At 38.3% G+C, this 22,738-nt stretch overlaps 2 protein-coding genes across 3 annotated transcripts; both read left to right on the forward strand.

Annotated features, from left to right (window-relative positions):
* The first annotated feature begins 3,841 nt into the window (after positions 1-3,841).
* apof (apolipoprotein F) lies at positions 3,842-6,495 on the forward strand. The gene is made up of 2 exons (XM_028576669.1): positions 3,842-4,157; positions 4,795-6,495. The coding sequence occupies exon 2, from the start codon at positions 4,834-4,836 to the stop codon at positions 6,127-6,129; it is 1,296 nt and encodes a 431-aa protein (XP_028432470.1). The 5' UTR covers positions 3,842-4,157; positions 4,795-4,833; the 3' UTR covers positions 6,130-6,495.
* Positions 6,496-9,676: 3,181 nt separating this feature from the next.
* Positions 9,677-21,095, forward strand: stat2 (signal transducer and activator of transcription 2). 2 transcript variants are annotated; one of them, XM_028574956.1, is made up of 24 exons: positions 9,678-10,006; positions 10,770-10,901; positions 10,997-11,141; positions 11,822-11,917; positions 13,132-13,224; positions 13,323-13,401; positions 13,550-13,629; positions 13,734-13,885; positions 14,777-14,935; positions 15,031-15,120; positions 15,659-15,718; positions 15,815-15,835; positions 15,926-16,019; positions 16,238-16,285; positions 16,452-16,535; positions 16,706-16,804; positions 16,919-17,054; positions 17,354-17,406; positions 17,830-17,915; positions 18,030-18,166; positions 18,288-18,476; positions 18,692-18,746; positions 18,965-19,056; positions 20,277-21,095. In XM_028574956.1, exons 2-24 carry the CDS (start codon positions 10,771-10,773, stop codon positions 20,507-20,509), a joined length of 2,412 nt encoding a protein of 803 aa, XP_028430757.1. In that variant the 5' UTR covers positions 9,678-10,006; position 10,770; the 3' UTR covers positions 20,510-21,095. The 2 variants fall into 2 exon arrangements, with proteins under 2 accessions (XP_028430758.1, XP_028430757.1); XM_028574957.1 differs by lacking the exon at positions 18,965-19,056 and having other exon boundaries at positions 9,677-10,006; positions 20,277-20,417.
* Positions 21,096-22,738: the final 1,643 nt, after the last annotated feature.

Below are 22,738 nucleotides of genomic sequence, written 5' to 3' on the forward strand. Positions count from 1 at the left end.
AACTGGCTTTCAGACAAATTTGTGGAATAGAAATAATGTAAGAAGTGAGTGTGAATTAACACTTAAAAATAATTATTTGATGGTCTATCAAGTGTGAACTAATCAAATAAACTCATATTGACTTGATTATTTCTAAATGGTCAGCAAGAAGAACTTATGGTCCTGTATTCATCATGACACATTAGTTTTAACCATTTGTTTTGTACCCTCATAACGCATTACCAATTTCCTAATAATTTTCTTAACGTTTTTGGAAATAGTAACATGGCACTTATTATGCAAAATAGAAATGGTGTTAAATTGGTCAACTTACTAATAATTAATTTCAATTAAATGACTTAAAAATATTTTTCTTTTGTCAATTCACAGCAGGTAAGCTGAACATGCAAAAATGTGCAATTTGTCTGAAGACAAGCATACAATTCAGAATATATAAACACTTAAGTTTGTAAAAAATAACTGAATGATGAATACACATAGTTACTTGGGTTTAAATGGATAAGTCCTTTCAAGAAATTCCTCTGGAAATTAACAACTGCTAAACTAAAACGTTTTTTAAGAGTCTAGTTTCTAAGTCTGGATTTAAGTATCAATACATTATTAGGAAATTACAATTAGGAAATAGTGGACCCATACAATAAAACATAAGTAATATAATGGCCCAACATAAATGCAGCATGTGGTGTTTTGTAGTGAAGATTAGAAACCAAACTTGTCAATTAATCAATTAATTCAGTAATCCAATAATCCAATAAATCATAAAATTAGCCTTGTATATGACAAAAATCAAATCACATCATTTAATCGGAAAATAGGCTGGTACAGTATCTTTATGTCTTCTCTGAATGAACAGAGTAAGCTCTCATAATGTCATTAGGCTCCTTTATCACAATAATCTATTAATAATGAATGAAAACAACATGAAGTCTCACCTGTTCACAGTGTTGAAAAATCTTGATCTGATGCAGTATAAACCAGTGATCTGTTGAACAGCTTACTGATCAAAGAAGCTCTATGCTGACTCAAAATATGTCTTTCACTCAGTGGCGTCTCTACCTCAATTATTATAGTCCTTGAAGCTAATTTGTAATCCAATTAGAGCTCCACCCGCCACCCAAACCCCCATCACACCCCTACACACACACACACACACACGCACACACGCACAGAGTTTGCATCTTTCTTATAAGTCTAATCGAATAGCTGAAAGATGCAACATATTTTTTGGAAGCAATGATAATATGAGAATTAAAAAAAAAGTCATGTATCTTTTCACAGGTGGTTATTTGTAATGAAATAAACATTAAAATAAACAATATGCCACAAGGTCACACAACATGGCAAATGGTTATAAGATGGATGCATTAAAGGTTCTAATATACCATATACTTTGTCCATATACATTATACTTACTTTGCTCATAATAAATGCAAACAAAAACACTTGAACTACAGTGTGTGTGTGTGTGTGTGTGTGTGTGTGTGTGTGTGTGTGTCCTAGTAGAAATTGAACGTATAATGTGTAAGTGGACTGGACTTGGAATCCGTGTACGCCCTTGCAAGCGGATATTGCTGTTCTGTCTACACCGTCAAAGAGAGCCAAATTACTCCCACGCTCTCTGAAAGCACAAGCAGAAGCCTTCCCCCTAACCTTTTCTATCTACAAATAAATACAAATATAAAAATAATCAAAAGTTTGATTGCACCCACTTATATTGTATTTATTATTCATAAGGTCATATTTGAACAGCAATAAATCATTCGGTCTCACAAAGCAACAACTCATACCTAAAGTACTAACCCATACTGTGTTCATGACAGCAATTAGCATGGCAGAGGTGTTCTCTGTCTTCTTTATTGTTTGTTCATTTCAGATTGCCTTGAAGCTCTGACTTTTATTAGGAAACTAAAAGTCCTCTGTAGCTGAAGTGTTCTTTAGGAGCAGCCTGGAAAACTCGACTTGGCCACAGTAAGACAGGACAGATAGGAAAACTTTCATTACCTTTTAACCTTGCTTCATGTCTGTGTCACTTGTGTTTTGAAAGCAGCCAAAGGAATACAGTTTGGAATTTTGTTATGTTTCTGTCTCAGCCCCTTGAATGCGCTGACGTGAGAAGTACACTTAGCACAAATGCAGCATTTTTTTTATTTTATGTCTATGGTTAAGCACCTCAAACAAATACCTTACACTTCTTTAATCTGGGAAAACCCTCTTACAGTTTGCTTAAGCCTTAGGCAAACTGTAAGAGGTTTTCACAGATTTAAGTAGATTTTTTGCCGTATGAGAGACAATCGGCACAGCCAAAAAAAAATAAAGTCCTGACCAGCAAACCACCAATTTTATGCATTATAGTAACACAATTGTCAGGACTGAGACAAGGACTCAGTGCCGTGTGTGTGTGTGTGTGTGTGTGTGTGTGTGTGTGTGTGTGTGTGTGTGTGTGTGTGTGTGTGTGTGTGTGTGTGTGTGTGTGTGTGTGTTTAAGAAAAAAAGAAAGAGAATAGAAAGGAAGTGAAAGGGAGGGAGGTATGATAAGATTGAGGAGGAGTACATGGTGAAATTCTTTAAGTAATGGTCACAGAGCAAATAAAACTAGAAACAGAAAAAAAGCATGAATGCTGCTTAAGAAATTCTGTAGATATGAACGTCTTTAGTGTTTTTTATAAGCTTATGAAAATTACACTATTCTTTTTATTGGATAAAATTGTCACTCCAACTTCTGCGTTCTCCTCAGTGCACATATAAAATACATAGGATGATTAGATCTAGATCTGAATAAAAACAGTGAGTTTTAGGTCACATTTCTAACTGACACTGATGTGTATCATTGCTATCCAATGAAAGCCACGTATCTCCAATTTGGCAATTCTGATTTTCTTTTTAGATAACCTGACACATTAGTGTTTCAATGTTTAAAAGTATCCTACTTCTAGAGCTAATTAAAAAAAACAATGGATTACAAATCTGAAAACGGGGCTGTTTTTATTAATTCATGAAATCTTTACTTTTTCGTTATAGATACATAGTTTTCATAGGACTGCTACGGCCTGCTCCAGGGCAAAGTCATGCCATTCTGGGTGATCTGATTGCCAAAGAGATGGACTTTTACCAACAGTTTCTACAGTGTGAGCAAATGGGGCTTCGGAGAATAAAATAACTTATGCCTCAGGGCAAAGGTACAGAGTCCTCTGTGCAAAGAAAACAATGTTTGTCCTAGTTGCCATACAATATCTTTATCAGTAAGGCCACTGCTTGAAGCCAGCCTGCTACCTCTGCACGCAGCACTTTTATTCAACCTTGATTCAGTCCTTACCATTGAGTACCTGGTGCTCATAGCTTCTATTGTGTATTGTGTTTTTATTTAAATGTGTTTTAACGTGTCCTGTCTGGATATGATGTGTTTTAATGTACATTTTTTTTGCACATGCAAACCAAAGACAAATGTATGCCTTTTTTCATGCAAAAAAGTAGACAACGAATTTATTATTATTATGTTATTATATTCTATTCTAAAGAAGCTCTTTTGTAAATAAAGTTAGTACAGGTAAGTGATGTGTTTAGATGTAAAAATACATAGAGTGAACAGGTCTGCAGTAACAAAAATTCATACATTTTGAAGTCGAGTTTTGTATAGCCTACAGTATATTCCAGTTACTATTTCTGTGAATGAGTTCAGTCTTTACTTCAGATAGCCCCCTGTTTTTCTCACTTGTGTTGACTGTGTAAGAGATAAATTTGCTCACGGCATGAGGGGAGATTTCTTTCAAGTATTTGGGTCAAAAACAAAACCTACCGACTGAGAGAGAGAGAGAGAGCAGAGGGATGGGGGGATGAGAGGATAGCAGGGCAGACAAACAAAACTGCTTTAGAACACATGGACTTTCCCCACGTGAATCAATATTCAAGCCCTGATCTCCCTGTTGAGCAATGAGGCCAAAGAGAAGAGGGAGCTGAAAGACAGATGAGACAGAGGGAGGGCTGTGGGATGTCATCTGTAAAGAAGGAGATTCTCATTGGAGGCAAAGAGAAAGAAGATTGCTATGCATGTTTTGAGGAAAAGAAAGGGGAAAAAGGAAAACAAAAAGCATCCTACATGCTGAAGCCATCTTGGTCACACACTCCACTTACACTGGACTACACATCTGATTGTTATTAAGGTAGGTGCTGGAAACACAGCTGCCACAGGATCAAAATATGCAATGACATTTGAGTTTTGGGTGGAACATTTCTATTTTTAGTTGTTATAGTACAGAAAAAGAAAGGTTAAGCTGAGTGTGGAGGCTAATGGTATGCGTTGTTTTTGCTGAAAACATTTTAAAATATAGATTTTTTGTTTGTTAAAAGAAAATTATCTTTAATGTGATAATCTTGACACTGGAATAGTTTTTCAGTCATTTTTTTCACTCATAACTAAAGTCACAGATGGACAAACTCTGTTTTTTATCAATGTTCCTGCTCAAGATTTTAAAATAGGCTATTCAATAAGTATATTTTACTAAATTTTTTTTGCAGGCAGACTGGATTACAATTCTGAAATCAAACAACATAGACAATTGACTAATTGTGACACTAGAAACATTACAGAATAAGAGTAATGAGTCATTTAACATGTTTTTAGAGTCTGCAGTGAAACAGGTGCAGCCACAAAACTGTCTCTAGCCGAAACTGGGCAATTAATCTCTGTGTGAAAGTAAAGACAAACATACTTGGCTGCAGAATTTACAGTACAATGAGAACTCATTTTTTATGTTGTTGGATCGTTTTTCTTCTTCTTTTCTCCTGTGTTTAATGTAGAAGCTTTGGGGGGGGGGAAGCTCCAACAAGACTGGAAAGATGTACTCCAAGTTGAAGTGGCTGATTGTGTTCCAGCTCCTGCTGAATGAACAGGCTCTGTGCAGGGTCCCACCTCCTCTTGCGCGGAGAAACATTACGCTTCCAGAAGCCGACTTTAATGAAGGGGGAGAGGAGACAGCCAAACAGGATCATCAGTCTCTTCTGGGATCCCAAACCCAGCTCGGTAGCTCAGCTGCAGAAAAACCTGATCCTATTCGATCTGCCAATCATATAATGTCAGTCCTCAGGGCGAACCTTCAGGGGCAGATTCAAGATCATCTCCACATTCAGGGGAACGTCAGCTGTGAGGAGTTGCTGTCTGCTAGCACCGTGGACGACCCATCATCCTCCATGTTCCCCCAGGAGCTCCTGGGTCTCTCTTTAGTGCCTGTGTTGGTGGTGGCAGGCTGCCCACAAGAGGCACAGACCCTGGTGCTTAAGCTGTACAGCTTGCTGGGAGTGGCGGACACGGAGGAGCTTCTGATGGAGGTGGAGGGTCTGATAGAGAGGAGGATGAGCAAGTCTGCATCTACGCCTGCACCTGCATCAGCAGCATCGCCTTCAGGGAGGGATCAAGCAGGGCGCCACATAGAGGCTGTGATGTTTAACATCCAGCAGCTGGCCATGGTGGGAGAAGGTTCCTCCAAGCAGGAAGGGCATTGTGAGGGTTGGACCAGGGTGAGGGGAACCACACTGGCAGGAACAGCTGTGGAAGGAGCCACAGGTGATCTAGAGGAGGCTGTGGGCACCTGCGAGAGACTGGGAGCCCTGTGTGCTGGTGTGACCAGCAGTGCACTACTCAAACCTGGGAAGTACCAGGCAGTGTTTAAGAAAGGCAGCCGCGTCCTGCCCTCTGAATCCACAGTGTCTGAATGTTGGATCCATCAGTGCAGCGCAGAGGACCACCTTTTGACCTCCGCTGCTTCGGGTCGTCGGGTGAAGCGAAGCCCCGAGAGGAGCTGCATCAACAAAAGCGAGGAGCGTGTGTACAACGTGATGGATTGGATCCCTGCAGTCAGCACCCTCTACAACCTCGGAACAGCTGTGTATTATGCTTCAGTCAACTGCTCTGAAACAGCCAAGGAGAGAGCCATCCTCAGTGCGGTCGACCTCGGCACAGATGCTCTCATGGTCGCCACAGGGGGAACTGCCGGGGTGGCAGGCTACGCGCTGGGTGCAGGGATGAAGACCGGTGTGAAAGCCGGTGTCAAGTATCTGCTCAACTCCATGAAGCAGGAAGACGATGTGCTGGTGAACCAGTTCAGCTGGGAGGAGGGCATCATCACCATCCAGTAGACAGAAGGATCAATAAATCAGGCTGTGAAACGTTAGATAAAAATATTGTTATGATTAGTTTATACCTTTTTTTCAAACAATGACAACAGGATCAGTGTTTGTTAACTGACATGTTTGAAGAGTAACATATCGGTTTACTAGACTTAAGATTAATTGGAAAACAAGATTACACGTTTTTGCATTACTCACGCAATTATCAAGTTTTGAAAGGAGAAAAATTGTTTTTCTTTTTTCATTTGTGTTTGCGCACACAAACTACATTAAAGTTTGACACAATGATTATTCTTAATTGAAGATGATGTCAGTGATTTTTGTAAACTAATTAGCCTAAAATATAATGCAAATTCAGTTAAAGAAAAAACTTAATTAAACTACACATTAATTGTAAACAATTTCAATTCTATATATATATATATATATATATATATATATATATATATATATATATATATATATATATATATATATATATAATGAGTATGGTCATAACGTAACATAAACTAAAAATCTTTTTCCTTGTAGAAAAATAGCTGCTTTTGTGTAAAACGGATAGTTGAACAAATATTAAGCAGACATTTTTAAAGAAGAACTGGTCTCAGGAAACTAAACCTTCAATCCCTCAAGACTTTCATTTTCCTTTCCAACCAATGTTGTTCTTCTGTTCACTCTTGATGTTTTCTTCTCTTCCATTATAATGTTTTGTCAGGTCAGAGTCACATTCCCACCTCTGGTGTTAATTGCAGGGACACTAGACCGAGAACTAAATTTTGTTTTTTATATTCTTTTTTTCTTCAAATGTCAATAAATTGTATATTAAATCAATATGTGTGTATACAGTGACTGTCATTGTGGTAGTTTTTCACACACTCATTGTTTGTATTGCAGAGTAGTCTTAATTTCTCATAAAATTGGTCTTGATGAAACCAAAGTCAGTAGCTACCTAAAATATACAGTAGGTAAAACATATCACATTAGCTCTCTAAATCTAATGGAAAGAGATAAGGATCAAGCTGAATGACGTTTAATCAGACAAGCCCAGTACAGAACACACGCCTGCTTCCGGGTGGAAAGGTATTTGATTTGATTAAAAGAGCTACACTATGACCTATTTGATAATGTTAGATAACGTGTGTTTGTCTAGAGGGATAACCTCAGTTTTGAACCTTTTTTCTTTTCCACATCTATCCATAGCACAGATATATAGTAGTTTTTGTTTTAAAAAAAAAAATGAATAAAGGGAATGTTGATTAAAATCAACTATTAATCAATTATGTTTCATTCGCCATGAAACATAGTTTTTGAATGATTTTGAGGGGGGTGTTGTAGTGGACAAATTTAAAATCATGAACCCAAAATTTCTACAATTCCTTTCACAGTTTCTGCATGGCTGATTTTAATAATTAATTTTAATTTTCAGAATCCAAACTTATTTCTGTAACGGTGTGGCAAGTATGACACCTACTGGGGAGAGTGGGAGCTGGAATGAAGAAAGGAGGAATGAGTAAACTAAATGCTGCTGTTATTATTGTAATATCCAATAAGAGCCGATTAGCTGAGTGGGAAAAAGAGTAAAATAGCACTAGGGTTATTATTTTAAATTGTTAATTTAATTGAACTGATACCCATTGCACACATAAATCTTTTGAAATGGCTATTTGGTAGCAGTGGTGGTAAATAATTAATAAGTAGCCTAGCCTATATTTACTGAAGTACAATTTCTAAGTACTTGCTTTTTAGCAAGTAACCTACTCAGGGGCGTCGGACTGGGGGTAAAACCGATACTGATTACCAGGGCCCAAGGGGAGAGAGGGCCCTTGAAAAGTCTGGAATATATTTTATTTCACCTGGATATTTTCATTTCCTAATTAAATTTCATAATGTATGTCAGATGGAATGTAAAGTTAGTGTATTGGCTGAATAACTTGGTTGATTGACTGACTACATTTTGTATACAAAAAAGACTATCTAAGGTCTCACCCACCCCTTGCTAATGCGCCAAATGGTTTAGTCCATCTGCACGCATTTTGCTTATGTTAGCTAGTTCAGTTGAGCGTCTGGTGGAGCGCAAACTTCTGCTGTAGAAATGTCTTTCTCAAAGAAAGCCAAATCATGCTTCCAAAGAAGAAAGGAAAGACAGGAGAAGGAGAGAAAACAAAATGAGTGGAAACAATTGGTAACTGATTCTTTTCAAAGTAAGCACAAACTAGAAAACGAAATCCATGGTGCTAAACTGCTTGAATATCTCCGTGACTGTTAGTGCTAAAAACAAACTGAGACAACCCATTGAAAGAGCAGAACATACACTTTCAAATGATAATTTGGTTATACTTGTAATCTGAGGTAAAGGCTAAATAAATAAACTACACTAACAATGCTGTTTGCATATAACACGCCATTGTAATAGCCTAATTTAAAACATGTTTAATTTTAAATTAATAGGCTATAATGTCTATAATTAGCAATAATAGGCTAATCAGTGTCATAGGTAGCTCATCGGTAGATGCATATCATGTCAACATTATAGTTATGTCAGATTCAGTAGATGTTAACATTGTGAAACACATGGCCCTCAGTTTCTGAAACTGTCCCACCAGGGAGCAACAGACCCCTCATCCTCCTTTTGGGATTTGAAACAAGGGAAGCTTATATCAAAATTAAAGCAAACCATGTTTAGCCATTTTGACTGAAAGGTGTTAAGTAACACTAACATCTTAGTGTGTTTTATTATATTAGGTTACAATTAGGATAAGAGGTTAATATCAGATGTATCCTTCATAGAGAAAGATGATAGAGAACATCTGATTGAGGATGATGGGAGTGAAGACAGCAGGGAGCATGAGTGTTGCTCTGAGCACAGTGTGGAAATGAGGAACTGGAAAGTAGGTAGAGCAGTGCAGACCAGTTTTTGCCAGAGGATCCAGGACTATGGCCAGATAAATTAACAGATAATCAGAGAGACACCATAGTAAGCAGGCTGGCAAGTAAAGGCACAGAGAAAACCAACAAAATGTAGTAGTAACCACAGTAAAGTAGGCTAGAGAATGTTGAGAAAGGATGTTTGAAATGTGTGTTATCAGGCTACTCTAAGCATTACAGTTAATAGTTATTACCCTATAAACATCTAGGCCGACAGATTCATGTGTACATTTTGTTTGGGGGTTTGGTGGGTGTTGAGGAACATGGGGGCCCATCAGGACTGCCTATGCATAGGGCCCAGGGTGTACCTACTCGATCTTTTGTTATTGAGATGTACGTACAAATATTAACTCAATAGACCACTGTATCAAATATCCTGCATTGACATAGATCAAACTATATAGTAGTTTGTTATTCTGACTGTTTGTTGATTTGGAACCAGTGCATCACTTTCACAATCTCATTTCTCGTGAAAGTTTCAGATTGGGCCATCAGTTTCTATTTTGCTCACCACTCCCCCTCGCTACAGATTGACGTGAAAGTGTACCAACAGCGCGTGCTGTTCTGTGTCCGTATCGACCAATGAGCTGTTAGCTCTGAGCTCACGAGGAAACTGTGCTACTTTACGCGGACATTTCGGCTCTTAACTGCCTTAACCGCAGTTGTGTCAGAGCCAAAATGGTGCCCATGGTTATCTTCAGAAGAACCAATTGGGAGGGATAAGTAGACATCCAATGATTGAGAAAACAAAAATTAAGGAAATAACATTGATACGTCTGCTTACTTTTGGAAGTTGTTTTGTTTTACCAACGTCTAACAGCAGCTACAGCTAACGTTAGCTAGTAACGCTCGAAATAAGAGCTATGCGCCTGTCTTAAATGACCAGTTAATAGCTAACAGTTGTTACTGACGTTAACTAGCTACATTTCAAATTGCATTTGGACTGACAGCATAAAGTAAGGTGAGTAAATGTGTTGTTACTAATGGATCAGCCATGTCTGGCGCTGTTGACTGACAGTTTGGCGAACATACAAATTAAGTATATTCCGTCTCAACTTCCAATGGCTTGTTAAAACATAATAACACCATTTGCAGTCAATAAATGTCACAAAATAGCATAGTAGCTGTTACAGGCCATCTCGAGAGTTGCACTTTGCTCCTTCAACTGTCGATTAACGTTACAGACTACTTGTATGAACCCGTCACATTTTAATCTAATGGCGCTGTCTTTTAAGGGCCGTCCAAATCAAAAACGATATCTATAAATATATAGCTATACTTTAAAAGTGTGTCTCATGTAACAGAAACCATTGAGATCTTGTGTTTTGGATGTTATTATCATACTATCGGTGTTTCGTTCCGGTGCTCAGATCTGAACCCCGCTTGCCTGCTTTTATCCCCGGCTCTATGGAGCTCTGTGCGGCGTCACCCCCGTCAGGGACCGCCGGTCGACAACCCGCTTCTTTTTGGTTAATGTACCCGATTTCACGAATTTGTAGAATATTACTGTGGACATTAATGCAATTTTACGTTGCAGCGTCTGCTGTATGTATTATCAGCTGGATCGTGCAGTGCGTGCTAGACGCCCCTGTTTACAGAAGGTTAACGTTCAGTGTGGATACGCACAAAGTTCTTGGTGTGGCTTTTAGTGACCTCATACTGTTTAGCAATTATTGTGGTTTTCTGTTTGTGTGCATGTTGGCGTTTCCCCTGATCAACCAAAGGATGGCTCAGTGGGACAGACTGAGGCAGTTGCCTGCTGCATACACACAGCAGTTACATGAGCTCTATGACAGGGATGCTTTGCCTATGGATGTGCGGCACTACCTATCAGCCTGGATAGAGAAGCAGGAGTGGTAATCTCATCTTTTTTTATCATCCAATTATCACAGTAAATTAGTAAAATTTGTAAAACACTCAGCTATTTGTATCTTGTTCATTTGTTTTTCAGGCAACGAGCAGCACGGGACCATGACTTTGCCATGGTGCTATTCCAGGTCCTGCTGGAGAATCTGGATATACAACATAGCCGATTTGTTCAGGAGGAGTCATTGTTACTGCAGCACAACATAAGACGCTATAAACAGAACTTTCAGGTTTGTCTGGATGGGATTTGTGGAAAAACAAAAGAACTGTTGTGGGACATCTTTGTTTTAAATTGGAAATCCACCTTGAATATAAATATTTTTTATATATATTTTTTAAAGGTGCCCTGCCACACGTATTTCATTACTTTGTGGTAATGTCTGAAGTTCTAACAAGGACTCTGTAAAAAAATTTGTGGAAAAAATGCCTTGGTTAAATTGTTTCAAGCCATTCTAGCGTGGTATAGAAAGCCTGCAGGAAGACGATTTCTGCCAGTTCTCATTAATATTCAACAAGCTAAGCTGTTTGAATCTGATTGGCTAACAGCTAGCCAATGAGAGCCTGGCTGTCAGAATCCTTTACCTAGCGCAACTGGGCGAGCTAATGAATAGTTATGAGCTCAGGCAATATGATGTGAGACTGACCAGCTTTTGTAATTGGCCTAATTTCTCCTCTTATTTCTTGTCAGTGGCTAGAGCTGACAGAGGAGGCAGCAGTTAATTTTCACATTCACAACATAACACAAACACATATGGACCTAACATATTTCAAAAAATGCAAGTAAAAGCGGTTTTTGTATGGCAGGGCACCTTTAAATCAACATTCCAGGTGTTCTTGCTCCTGCCTGTGCTGATCATTTTAAGTAATTAACTTTGACTCTGATATCCATCTGACCTGTCTCCCCTGACAGAAGTACCTGGATGAACCTTGTGCCTTGGCAAACACAATCCTGTGGTTTTTGGAAAAAGAGAAAGAAATTCTGCAGAGTGCTGATCTGGCTGAACAGGTTGAAGCGACATTTCATCAACTTGACACACCCTGCTTGCTCATACAATATTTAATGAAAACAGCATGTAAATTAAAACAATTACACACATAAGGGCTAAGCAATATGGCCAAAATCTTATATAGGTAATTTCATAACTCTTAAACGATATAGCATGTTTTCTGATAATTCAATAAATAAATACTCTATATCAGGGGTCTTCAATGTGTTTTAAGCCTAGGACCCCTTAACTGAAAGAGAGACGGAGTAGGGACCCCCTACTTCATATATTGTATAAAATGAAGTTGCATATAAAACTGGGCCTAAAATGACATGTAGCGTGGCCTAAAACCTTTTATACATACCTTTTTTGTATAGAATATTAAGCTATTAAAATAGCCTAAAAATTGTTGCCATAATTCTTATAAATCATGTTTGTGTGTATGTGGCACAGTGACTTTTTAGGATTACCTGTATCTGTAGATGGCTACCTTAGTGACTACCTTACCTATAGGCCAGTAACCCTATCATCAGTGGGGATGTATATTTGATAATATTTTAGATTCATGTTAAGACTTTTTAATTTTTGAAAAAAAACTAATTTGGAGGCCCCCTGCATTGACTCTAAGGCCCCTTAGGGGTCCCAGACCCCCTGTTGAAGATCCCTGCTCTATATGAAATAACCACATGGTAAAGCGCTATCCAAATGGCATAAATATTGCCATAATGCAGTTGGGCTGCTGTGTTTTTTTCTAGAAAAGGGCAGTTGTCACCTGTTGTTTTTTTTTTTTTTTTTTTTACAAACAAACATTTTATCATATGGTCACATTGTTTTGGCTGTTTTTTCCCAAATTACTCATTTGGTCAGTCATCAAAAGTGGATGTGCTGTGTGTCTGCAGTACTGTTACTTAATTCCTAACTTTAATTAAAGCTTTTGTTAGTATAACGCATATGTTGAAGGTGTCCACTGTGAATTTCCATTCTATATCTGTTTTCAGTAGTTCTGAAAAATGGTTTTTGGTCGTTATTTAGAAAGCACCACATGTACTAAAAACAAACAGCAGGACTCAGTGTGTGGGCTACAAAGCAACGGTTTTCCACCAAGCAGTGATATGTTTTAACTGCCACTTTCTTTCACACTTATTCTTTACATTTCAGCAATATTACTCAGTATCACATCTGAAAAACCTTTAATCTCTATACCTGCTCCTCCTACTCCTTTGCTTTGTTGCAGGTCCAGTTTTTGTGTGTAGAGCCGGAAGCCATGGAGACAAGCAGCCAACGGGACCTTGAACGTAAAATAGCTGGCCTCAAGAATGAAGTGCAGGTGCAGATTATGTTGCTTTATGCCATTATGTTGTGCTTTGTAGTTGAAAGATAGTACAGTTGATTCATTTTTCCCTCCACTGGACTTTTGGGATATAGTGCATTGAACATACAATGTTATGTCTGGAGGAGCAGCAAGACGAGTTTGATTTTAAATACCAAACTCACAAGATGGAAGGTAAGCAAATTAAAACGTTCTGGTTATATTTGCATACTGTGATAATGCTCTCTGAGAATGAGTAATAAAATGAATCACAGCTTCATGTTCTCTCTTGTTCTCTGTCTTCTATGGAAACTGTGATCTCTCTGTGGAAATGGTTATACAGCTGTGGTAGATGAGGCTGTGAAGAAGGAACAAATGAAAGTTCTTCAGTTACTTGTCAACAGACTGAATGAATGTAGAAAGGTATGGAGTTATACATTTTTTTTACATAACACCATCTCTTCAGGCCAATTTTTTTCCTAATTAAAAAAATAACACATTTGTGTCTCATAAAATCACCTTCTTAGAGCACACTGTCAGACCTAAGTAAGTGCCTAGACAGAACTGATGACCTGATCGACATATTGGTGAAGAAGGAGCTGGTGGAGTGGCAGAGGAGGCAGCAGAAAGCTTGCATTGGCGCTCCAGACAATGTTTGTCTGGATCAGCTAGAAAAGTGGTATGTTCATCTCCACCTGTTCCACATCAGTTTTGATCTTTGGCATTTACTGTGGAAGACCTTTCAGACTTAACACAGCACCACTGCACTCTGCAACCTATTATTTCTAATGGCTCACTACGTTGCAAATGTTTTTCAGCGAGCTGCTGCTGCGCTGAGCCCAGCACGTTGTGTCTGGAGAAAAACATGCTGTTTTATAGGCTGTATTTAAGACTTCCCCAATCCCACAACCACTATTATCACATTTTTGGTCTTCATTTGTTGGTCTTTTTTCCATTTTCTGAGACTTGTGTGAACTGGTGTTACTTTTGTCAGATTATATTGAACATTTCAGTCAATCTAGTCTAGCCCAAACCAATTATTTTTTCATTTTAGTCTAACTTTTCACATAAGTTTTTGTCTTATCATTATCTGATTAAAAACACAGGTTGTATGATTAAGAATGCAGCTTTGCAGTTACTTTGAGTCCTCCTAATTGTAATAATTAGTGATGCTTGGGTCAGAGTTATTTACATCATACACGCAACCACCCGTCTCGTTATGAGAGACTATCGGCACCGGCAAAAAAAATGTGACGCACACAGCACAGGACACAAAACTGCTGCATTGAAAGAAAATCAGTCTTCTCTTTTTTGTCAATGAAAATAAAGAGAGTTATTGTTGAAGTTTAAATTTTTGAAAATATGTTTTTATCTCATGTTTTTTGTCAACAATATTGTATGTTGATGTAGTCCCAGTTAGTGTTTAAGTACGTTGGTGCAACTCGTCATTGTCTCGTTTTAGTAATGGAAACAAAGGTTGTTGATGAATATATATTGTCATAGTTTTCGTTAACGAAATTAACACTGGTGTGAACATCATCACTTTTGCTAATTTCTTCTTGTTTTGTAGGTTCACCTGTGTGGCAGTGTGTCTGTTCCAGGTGCGGGAGTTTCTTGGTAAGCTGGAGGAGCTGGTAGGAAAAGTGTCCTATGACAACGACCCTGTGAAGGCCCAAAAACCTGTATTGCAGAGGAGAGCAGATACTCTTCTGAAAAACTTACTCAAAAGGTCTCTCTTTTAGGAAACCCTTCCTTTCACTCTCTTGCTCTCTTATGATTCCCTTGTGAAATTTCCTGACACCATTGTTTTATCGTTTCTTGAAGTTCCTTTGTGGTTGAGACTCAGCCGTCCATGCCTCAGGGGAAAGGACCCCTGGTGCTCCGCACAAACATCCAGTTCTCTGTCAAGACCAGGTCAGTGTGCCACTCCAGGCAACCGTACAATGCTAAGTATTTGTAACATCATCTATAGACTAGTCGGTACATTCTGACCAATGCCTTCATTGTAATGTGATAATCAGTATCACTTTTCATAAATAAATATGCAGTTATTAGTATAATAGTTGTACATGTCAGGCCACTGACAAGAAGCAACCAAGACATTTGAAAGAGCACAATTTACTTTTAGCTACACAAACAGATCATAACAGAGGGTTGTAGTGGAGCTAAACCCACCTAACATCAGTTCACTTGACCTGTAGTGGATTGTAGTTCACTACATAAACATTACAGCAGTTCTTAACTAATATGAGAATAATAAGGGGAATCTTGATAAATTAATGCTTTTCTGCAAAGTCTTCTGTTATTCTTTTCCCAAATGTGACTTTGATCCATCACACTTATTTTGTTCTATGTTATAACCTTGAGAGCATTCCTATATTCCTGTTTTTCATATTTTACTGTTTAGTATCTAAATAGTTCTAAAATCTTACACCTGACATAATCTTTTCAGGTTTCTTGTTAAATTCCCTGAGCTGAACCACTCCATGAAAGTGAATGTATCTATGGACAGGTGAGATTCCGCCTTTAGTTCTTGACTTTAAACACATTATGATGTTTTGTTGCCCCCCAGTGGTCACTGCTCTGTTTTTCTACCCCTTGAAATTAGGGAGGCTCCTCAGATCAAAGGGTGAATATTTGTTTTTATAACTTTAGCTTCCCTTAATTTTAGAAGAACTGTGAATTTGTTTTAACTAAACTTTGTACTGTATGTTTGTAGATATCGGCGTTTTAATGTTCTGGGGACCAAAATTAAGGCTTTGAACATGGCAGAGAGCCAGAGTGGAGGCATGGTGGCAGACTTCAGACATCTTGTGAGTGATAAAGATTTGAAAAGAGAAAAAATATGAAATGACAACTGAGGAAACTTGTATCAACAATTAGATATAAGTCCTTTAATACAATTTTGACATCTGAAGGATAAATCCTGTAATACTTAACTGTTTACTTTATCAAGTACACACATCAAGTAGTCTCCAGCAGGTGGTAATATTATTGTTTGACTAATTTCGTTTACCTTATTTGTCCATAGACTCTGAAGGAGCAGAAGTCTGGAGGTGGCGGCAAAGGAGTCAGTGATGTGAGTTGACTTCGGCAGTCCTGAAGATACAACCTTTGCTTACAGTTTAACTCAGTAAGTCATAATTCAAGAAGATGTGAACAACCAAATAATTGTGTGTGTGTCTGTGTGTGTGTGTGTGTGTGTGTGTGTGTGTGTGTGTGTGTGTGTGTTTTGGTGTTGATAGATTTCTCTCAGTGTTACAGAGGAGCTGCACATCATCTACTTTGACACTGTATTTGAACTGAAAGGCTCGTCGGTTGAGTTGCAGGTGGAGTTTCTTCTACTTCTTTTCTTGTAACATGGTTAGCTTTATAAACATGCCATTACACTACATGTGCTCTATATACAAATTAAGCATAATATTATTGTTTTTATTGTCTTGATAATGGAAATATGACCTAAATAAAAGTTGTTTGTGTTTTTTGGCACCCAACCTAGGCTTCCTCCCTCCCGGTGGTCATCATCTCCAACTCCAGCCAGCAGCAGAGCGCCTGGGCGTCTGTCCTCTGGTTCAACCTGCTCAGTCTGGACACCAAGGTGAGAGATCCCCATGACTAACACACAACATGTAGCATTTTGCAGTTTACCTGTGCTAAGAAAGCATTGGAAATCAGTTATGTATATATTTGTTAATATGGGTCTGTTTTCCAGGATGTATTGTTCTTCGCCAACTCTCCTGCAGCCCCTTGGCTGCAGTTTGGAGAGATGTTAAGCTGGCAGTTTCTCTCTGCCACTAAACGTGGTCTGAATGAGGCTCAGCTGGAAATGATTGCACACAGACTCTTTGGTAAATGTTGCTTCTATGGTCTGCTTCAGTTGCTTGTCTTTGCCTATTTTTGCAGTTCTGTCTATAAAAAGAGCCAAATTCATTCATCTGTCAGTCAGACATAATGTCAGGAAACACCAATTCTACATCCAATTTAGATCCAATTTTGACACAAGTTACTAAAATGCATCTTTAAGACTGATTGGTTTTACATTTAAAGATTAAAAACAAAAAACTCAATACAACAAAAATGCATGATTTATTATAGATGATGTCAGTGAATGAGAGTTGTATAATGCATCTTTTTTCTATCCCACCAGGAAAGCAGCAGAACTACGACACCCACAAAGTACCTTGGTCAAAATTTAGCAAGGTAAGAATACTGAATCCTGGGGTCGAGGGGTTAACCTTAACCCTAACAACTCGACTCGGAGTATCTCAACTTTGGTTATCCGGTGACTATTCCATCTGGCGTCACCATGAATTTCGGGTTTTGAGTGAAATGGCAACAACAACTGGAAGGATTGCCATTACTTTTGGTACAAACATTCCTGTCACCCCTCAAGCTGAATTGTCGCTGTTTTAGTGATCCCTTGATTTATTCCTCTAGAGCCACCATCATGTTATGTCAGTTTGTTCAATATTTTGATTTATGACCAGATATCTGCAAAACTAATGACTGAATTCCCATAATTTTTTTGGTGTTTAGTGCTAATGTGCATGTCAGATTCCTAAAATGGTTAGTGAATGTACTGTATGTGTGAATTCATGACCTATGCCACACCCTTTGTTACAGGAAAATACTCCTGACACTTTCTGGGTGTGGTTTGATGGCATCTTGGTGATGGTGAAGACGTACCTTGAAGACCTGTGGAGGGAAGGGTATGTTTTAGTCTAATCTTGGTTTGATACATAGCAGTTTACCCCATGCCTTTTAATTCCTGGGAATTGGGAGAAGTTTCTTGTTTTATGTATGACTTTTTATCTGTACTGTAGCCTCATCATGGGTTTTGTGAGCAAAGGCAAAGAGAAGTCCCTCCTGAAGAAGAAACAAAGAGGCACGTTCTTGTTGCGCTTCAGTGAAAGTGTCATTGGAGGAATCACCTTCTCCTGGGTAGACACCACCATAACTGGTGAGATATTTTTATTTCAAAATGACTCTTAATTTTTTTTTCTTTTGATATTGTTACATTGTAGACAGACAAGTGTTCTGTTGGATAAGTTAAACTTACTTTTACCACTGTCTATTTGTAGGTGAGCCTGATGTAAAGACAGTCCAACCCTTCACCAAAGTTGACCTCTGCCAGATCCCGTTTCATGAAATCATCCGGAATTTCCAGATCTTAGAAGCAGAAAATATCCCAGAAAGTCCTCTGCTCTACCTATATCCCAACATCCCTAAAGACGAGGCTTTCGGAAAATACTACTCTGAGAGGAGTGGAAGTAAGGGCACCAAGTGTTTTTGCTGACCCCTTTAGCTTGCCACTAATATTTTTTGAAAACGAATTTGCCAGAAACACAGCTCACATGCCATTTGCTGTTTTTGGTAATGCTACTTGAATGGTGTTTTGCCTTGCAGTAATCATGGCATAATTACACTATAATGATGGTGTTGTGGATGAATATGACACATTCATTCATGACTCATTCTCTTTCAGGTGACAGTCCTTACATAAAGTACATCAAAACCAAACTGGTGTTTGTTTCCAAGGAGTAAGTATATTATTAATTTTCTACAGGCTGGTTTACAGTGTCTTGCTTGTTTGAATTAATACAAAATCGTCCTTTGTATTGTAAATGTATTTCTACAGAAACAACAACTACAAACTGAAAGTGCACTTGCTTCATCTAAGAAGTAGTGTACCCACGCCCTTTTTTATGTCATGACATGAGCAACTGGTTGTAATGACTGTTTGTCATTGGTCATGTAGGAACACACTGGAGGCTAGGTCACCCATGTCCTCTGACATGGCACAGGGTGAAGGCCTGGAGCCAATGAATGGCCTGTCTGGAGAGGCAGCTGGTGAGTCATGGCTCTCCTTGCTGTCCCATCCAGCTGAAAACCTCATCCAACAAATCGCTCTCCCTTGGTCACAGAGCTCTGTGTTCCCCTCTCTATTTCGGCCTTGTGGTGTAGGAAATCAGTGGGGAAGATGCTGTATATATAGATGTCAGGCGACAGCTATGAAATTGTTGAACTCCTAACTAACATCCCGTGGGGCTGTGGGCTGCTTCTACTGCATGCATGTATACAGTAGTCTGCTCTACTGAACATATGATCTAACAGGTGCGAAGATTGGTTTGAGCAAAAACGTTACCGACTTGTTAATTTAAATTTGGATTGCATTTTAATTCTCCCTTCTGATGCTTGAATAATACTTTTAACACTTTGCATGGTCTATCTATTAACATCAATTGAAAGACACTGTAAAATGAAAACAGCACATAGCCATAGGAAACAATACCACCAGTAATGATCAATCATGGAATCAAAGATAATATGGCTATATTATTATTAGTATTATCACTAGGAGTAATTGTGGTAGCGATAGCATTTGATCTTACAGTGGTTACAGCGATGCTGATTAGTTCGGTCCACTGTTGTTCGGACACAAATGCATTACTTGAAGCCTGACAAGATGGATTTTTGTGTGATATGTGATTCAGCGATTCTCTCTCGTGATCTGGTGATATTGTGAGAATCCAGCTGAATGTGGTCGCCTGGCAACTGCTCAGAACCAAAAAGTAGTCATTAACGTATTAATCGGTGAACTTTAGCTGGTTGGCAGATTTTGTTTTACAATTTGACACAGCCAGGCTGGCTGTTTCCCCATTTCCAATCTTTGAGCTGAGCTAAACTAAGCTAAGATAAGCTAACCAGCTGTTGGCTTATATTTAATGGACAAATATGAGAATGGTATCGATCTTCTCATTTATCTCTCTGCCAGAAAGGAAATGTGTATACATGCTTAGCAATTCCTTTATGACTTACAAAAGGTAGTAAGAACTTTTAAATAAGCTATTAAACAAGTTGAACAAACTGACAAGAAAATACAAACATTAAACATAAACCCAGTATCACTGCATGCAATTCATGAGAATCTTCCGCAAAATCAAATTTTCAATCAATATTTTTGGGTTGCATAGCACATCATATTTTTGTGAAAGCAGTACCAGAAATAAATAACACAGCCATGACAGCAGAATTAGTATCTTTCTCTTTCTCTCTTTCTCTGCTCTCAGAACAAAACGGGAGTCCTCATCCTCTGCAGTCACCTCTGGAAACGTATCAACCTGATCCCATGCTGTCTGGCTCCGTTGCAGCCACAGAAGATGATTTACTGATGTATCTCAACAACCCCAACCTCTTCGTTGACTCTGACCTCATGCAAGATGAGCTGGGACTGGCTGATTTTAGTCTTCCAGGGTTTAGTAATTGCCAGCCCCCACAATCCTGTGGAAGCATTTTCCAATAAGCCTCTGTTGTGTATATTTAACCAAATCACTGTATCATTTACAATCAGCTTAACTTAACTTACAACAATAATGTCATAAAATTGTAGGATACGTAGCAAATCAACGGTGAACATAATAGTTTTCTTTCTTAGAATGAAATACTTGACAGCAACAGTGAAGTCATTTCACTATCATTGCCTACCACTTTCAAGCCGCACCTGTCGTTAGGAAAGGTATGTGCCAGTGGAACACAAGCAGCATACCACACATGGGATCCACATATGCCGCTGTACCACTAGTGGCATATCAGCCACCTTTCGATCTCGGCGCTACTGTCCCAGGCACCTGTAGTAGACCCATTAACTATCATGCATCTTCAACTCTTTTGTAGGTATTGTAGAGTACATTGCACAGACTGCACTGTTTATTGTTTTAATGTTTGTTTTGAGTCCATCTGTGGTTGCTTAGATACTATATTGTTGCCACCTAAAGCTTGTGATAAATTGTACTGACATATGGCACTTCCTCCCTTTTAACTTATATGTTTTTAACCTGCTAATTCAAATCGAAAATGTTTTATCACAAATAAAAGTGAAATGAAATGACTGATTGTATGTTCCTTTTTATTAATAACTGAAATGTTAACAAATGAGGTGTTATTTTTTTATATCATGATTCTATGTTCACTGTAGCTTGTTTATGATGCAGAGCCTATTTTAGACTGCAGCACCAAATCGTAATCAAACTACTTTAAAAAAAGATTTCTCTATCTCAACTGAGATTTTAGGTTCTCTAGTTTTATGAACTCATGGATGTATTAAGAGAACGCACGAACTCCAACAATGACGGCTAATAGACTTTTGTACACCTTCGTTTTTTGAAGCATGAGGCTTCCGTAGTTGCAATATTAGAAATTCTTTGGTATTGCGGAGAGTTGATTGAGAGAGTTGATTGCAATATATGATCTCAACGCTAGATGGGAGTAATTCTTACACAATGTAACTTTAAGTATTTTACATTATGGTTGCATTTCATTCACCCTTATCAACAGCAGACACCTGTTTCAGCAAAGGCAGCGCCAGCATGAAGTAGTGGGCGATGAAACTGGGCTAGCTAACAACAAGCTAGCTAAAGAACCAGATATTTTTCTCAGGAGTTAGCTACTGAAGACAAAACAAGATCTAAAAGGTTAGTGACTGACGTTACTTAACTTACTTTAGCAAGGTGGCCAGAAATATACCTTTACACGTTGCCCTGTGCCATTTTATACATACGTAGCTAACTAGTCTATTGCTAACATGTATGTTAGCTAGCTGTTGTGGTTATTAGCCGTTGATGTGGAAAATGATCTGTAACGTTAGCTAGGTTAAGTTAACGCTAGCTTTATCTGTCGGTGTGTAAATGTTTTTACTCTTAGTTGCCAGAGCAGATTTAGGTAATATATTTTTTATGAATATCAATGACTTGTCGAAGGACTGAAAGCGTAGAGCTAACATTACATTTAATTCTTTATTTAACGCTAACTTAGCTAAGGCAGTGTGGCTCCTGGGATGATTTTAAATGGATTTTAAATTTCTGTTTTTGCCCATCTATAATTCAATTCAATAATTAATAATGACAAAGTGAAAACATCAAACAACTATCTACTATCTATCAAAACTGAAATCTCAGTTTAGTAACGTTATTCGGACTCCTTACTGCACTCGAAATGTGGACTGTAATGAATTAAGGATCATCTACTTATTTAAATTAAAGATTTCAGTTTCATTTTAATTAAATTTGCAAAATGTTCTAAATAAATGTTTTCACTTTGTCATTATGGGTTATTGAGTGTAGATTGACAGACAAAATCCATTTAAAATGGCATCTACACCTCAAACAAAGTGTGCAAAAAATGAACAGGTCTGAACACTTTCTGAAGCCACTAATGTTATACCTGTCAGTCCAACATTTTAGTCCATAGTGAAATATCACAATACAGTTTGGATTAATGCTAATACATTTGGGATGCAGTTAAAGTGCTCATATTATGCTCATTTCCAGGTTCATAATTGTATTTAGAGGTTGTACCAGAATAGCTTTATGTGGTTTAATTTTCTCTTTTCACCCTGTGTGTTGAGCTCTCTGTTTTAGCTACAGATTGAGACATCTCATTTCTGGGCCATCTTTGTTACTGCTAGCTTGTCAGAGTATGAGGCAAGGGCGTAATCTTTGCTTCAGAACTCGAACCTCCTATGGCACCATTTTGA

Source organism: Perca flavescens, chromosome 4 (genome assembly GCF_004354835.1).
Source record: "Perca flavescens isolate YP-PL-M2 chromosome 4, PFLA_1.0, whole genome shotgun sequence".
Taxonomy (NCBI): Eukaryota; Metazoa; Chordata; class Actinopteri; order Perciformes; family Percidae; genus Perca; species Perca flavescens.

What these genes read in the sequence shown, in the direction of transcription:
- apof (XM_028576669.1), top strand. Translation starts at nt 4,834, where the DNA reads ATGTACTCCAAGTTGAAGTGGCTGATTGTGTTCCAGCTCCTGCTGAAT.
- stat2 (XM_028574956.1), top strand. Translation starts at nt 10,771, where the DNA reads ATGGCTCAGTGGGACAGACTGAGGCAGTTGCCTGCTGCATACACACAG. An exon ending in TGGATAGAGAAGCAGGAGTG is followed by an intron (nt 10,902 to 10,996) that starts GTAATCTCATCT and finishes TTTGTTTTTCAG; the next exon opens with GCAACGAGCAGCACGGGACC. An exon ending in GCTCGTCGGTTGAGTTGCAG is followed by an intron (nt 16,536 to 16,705) that starts GTGGAGTTTCTT and finishes CACCCAACCTAG; the next exon opens with GCTTCCTCCCTCCCGGTGGT.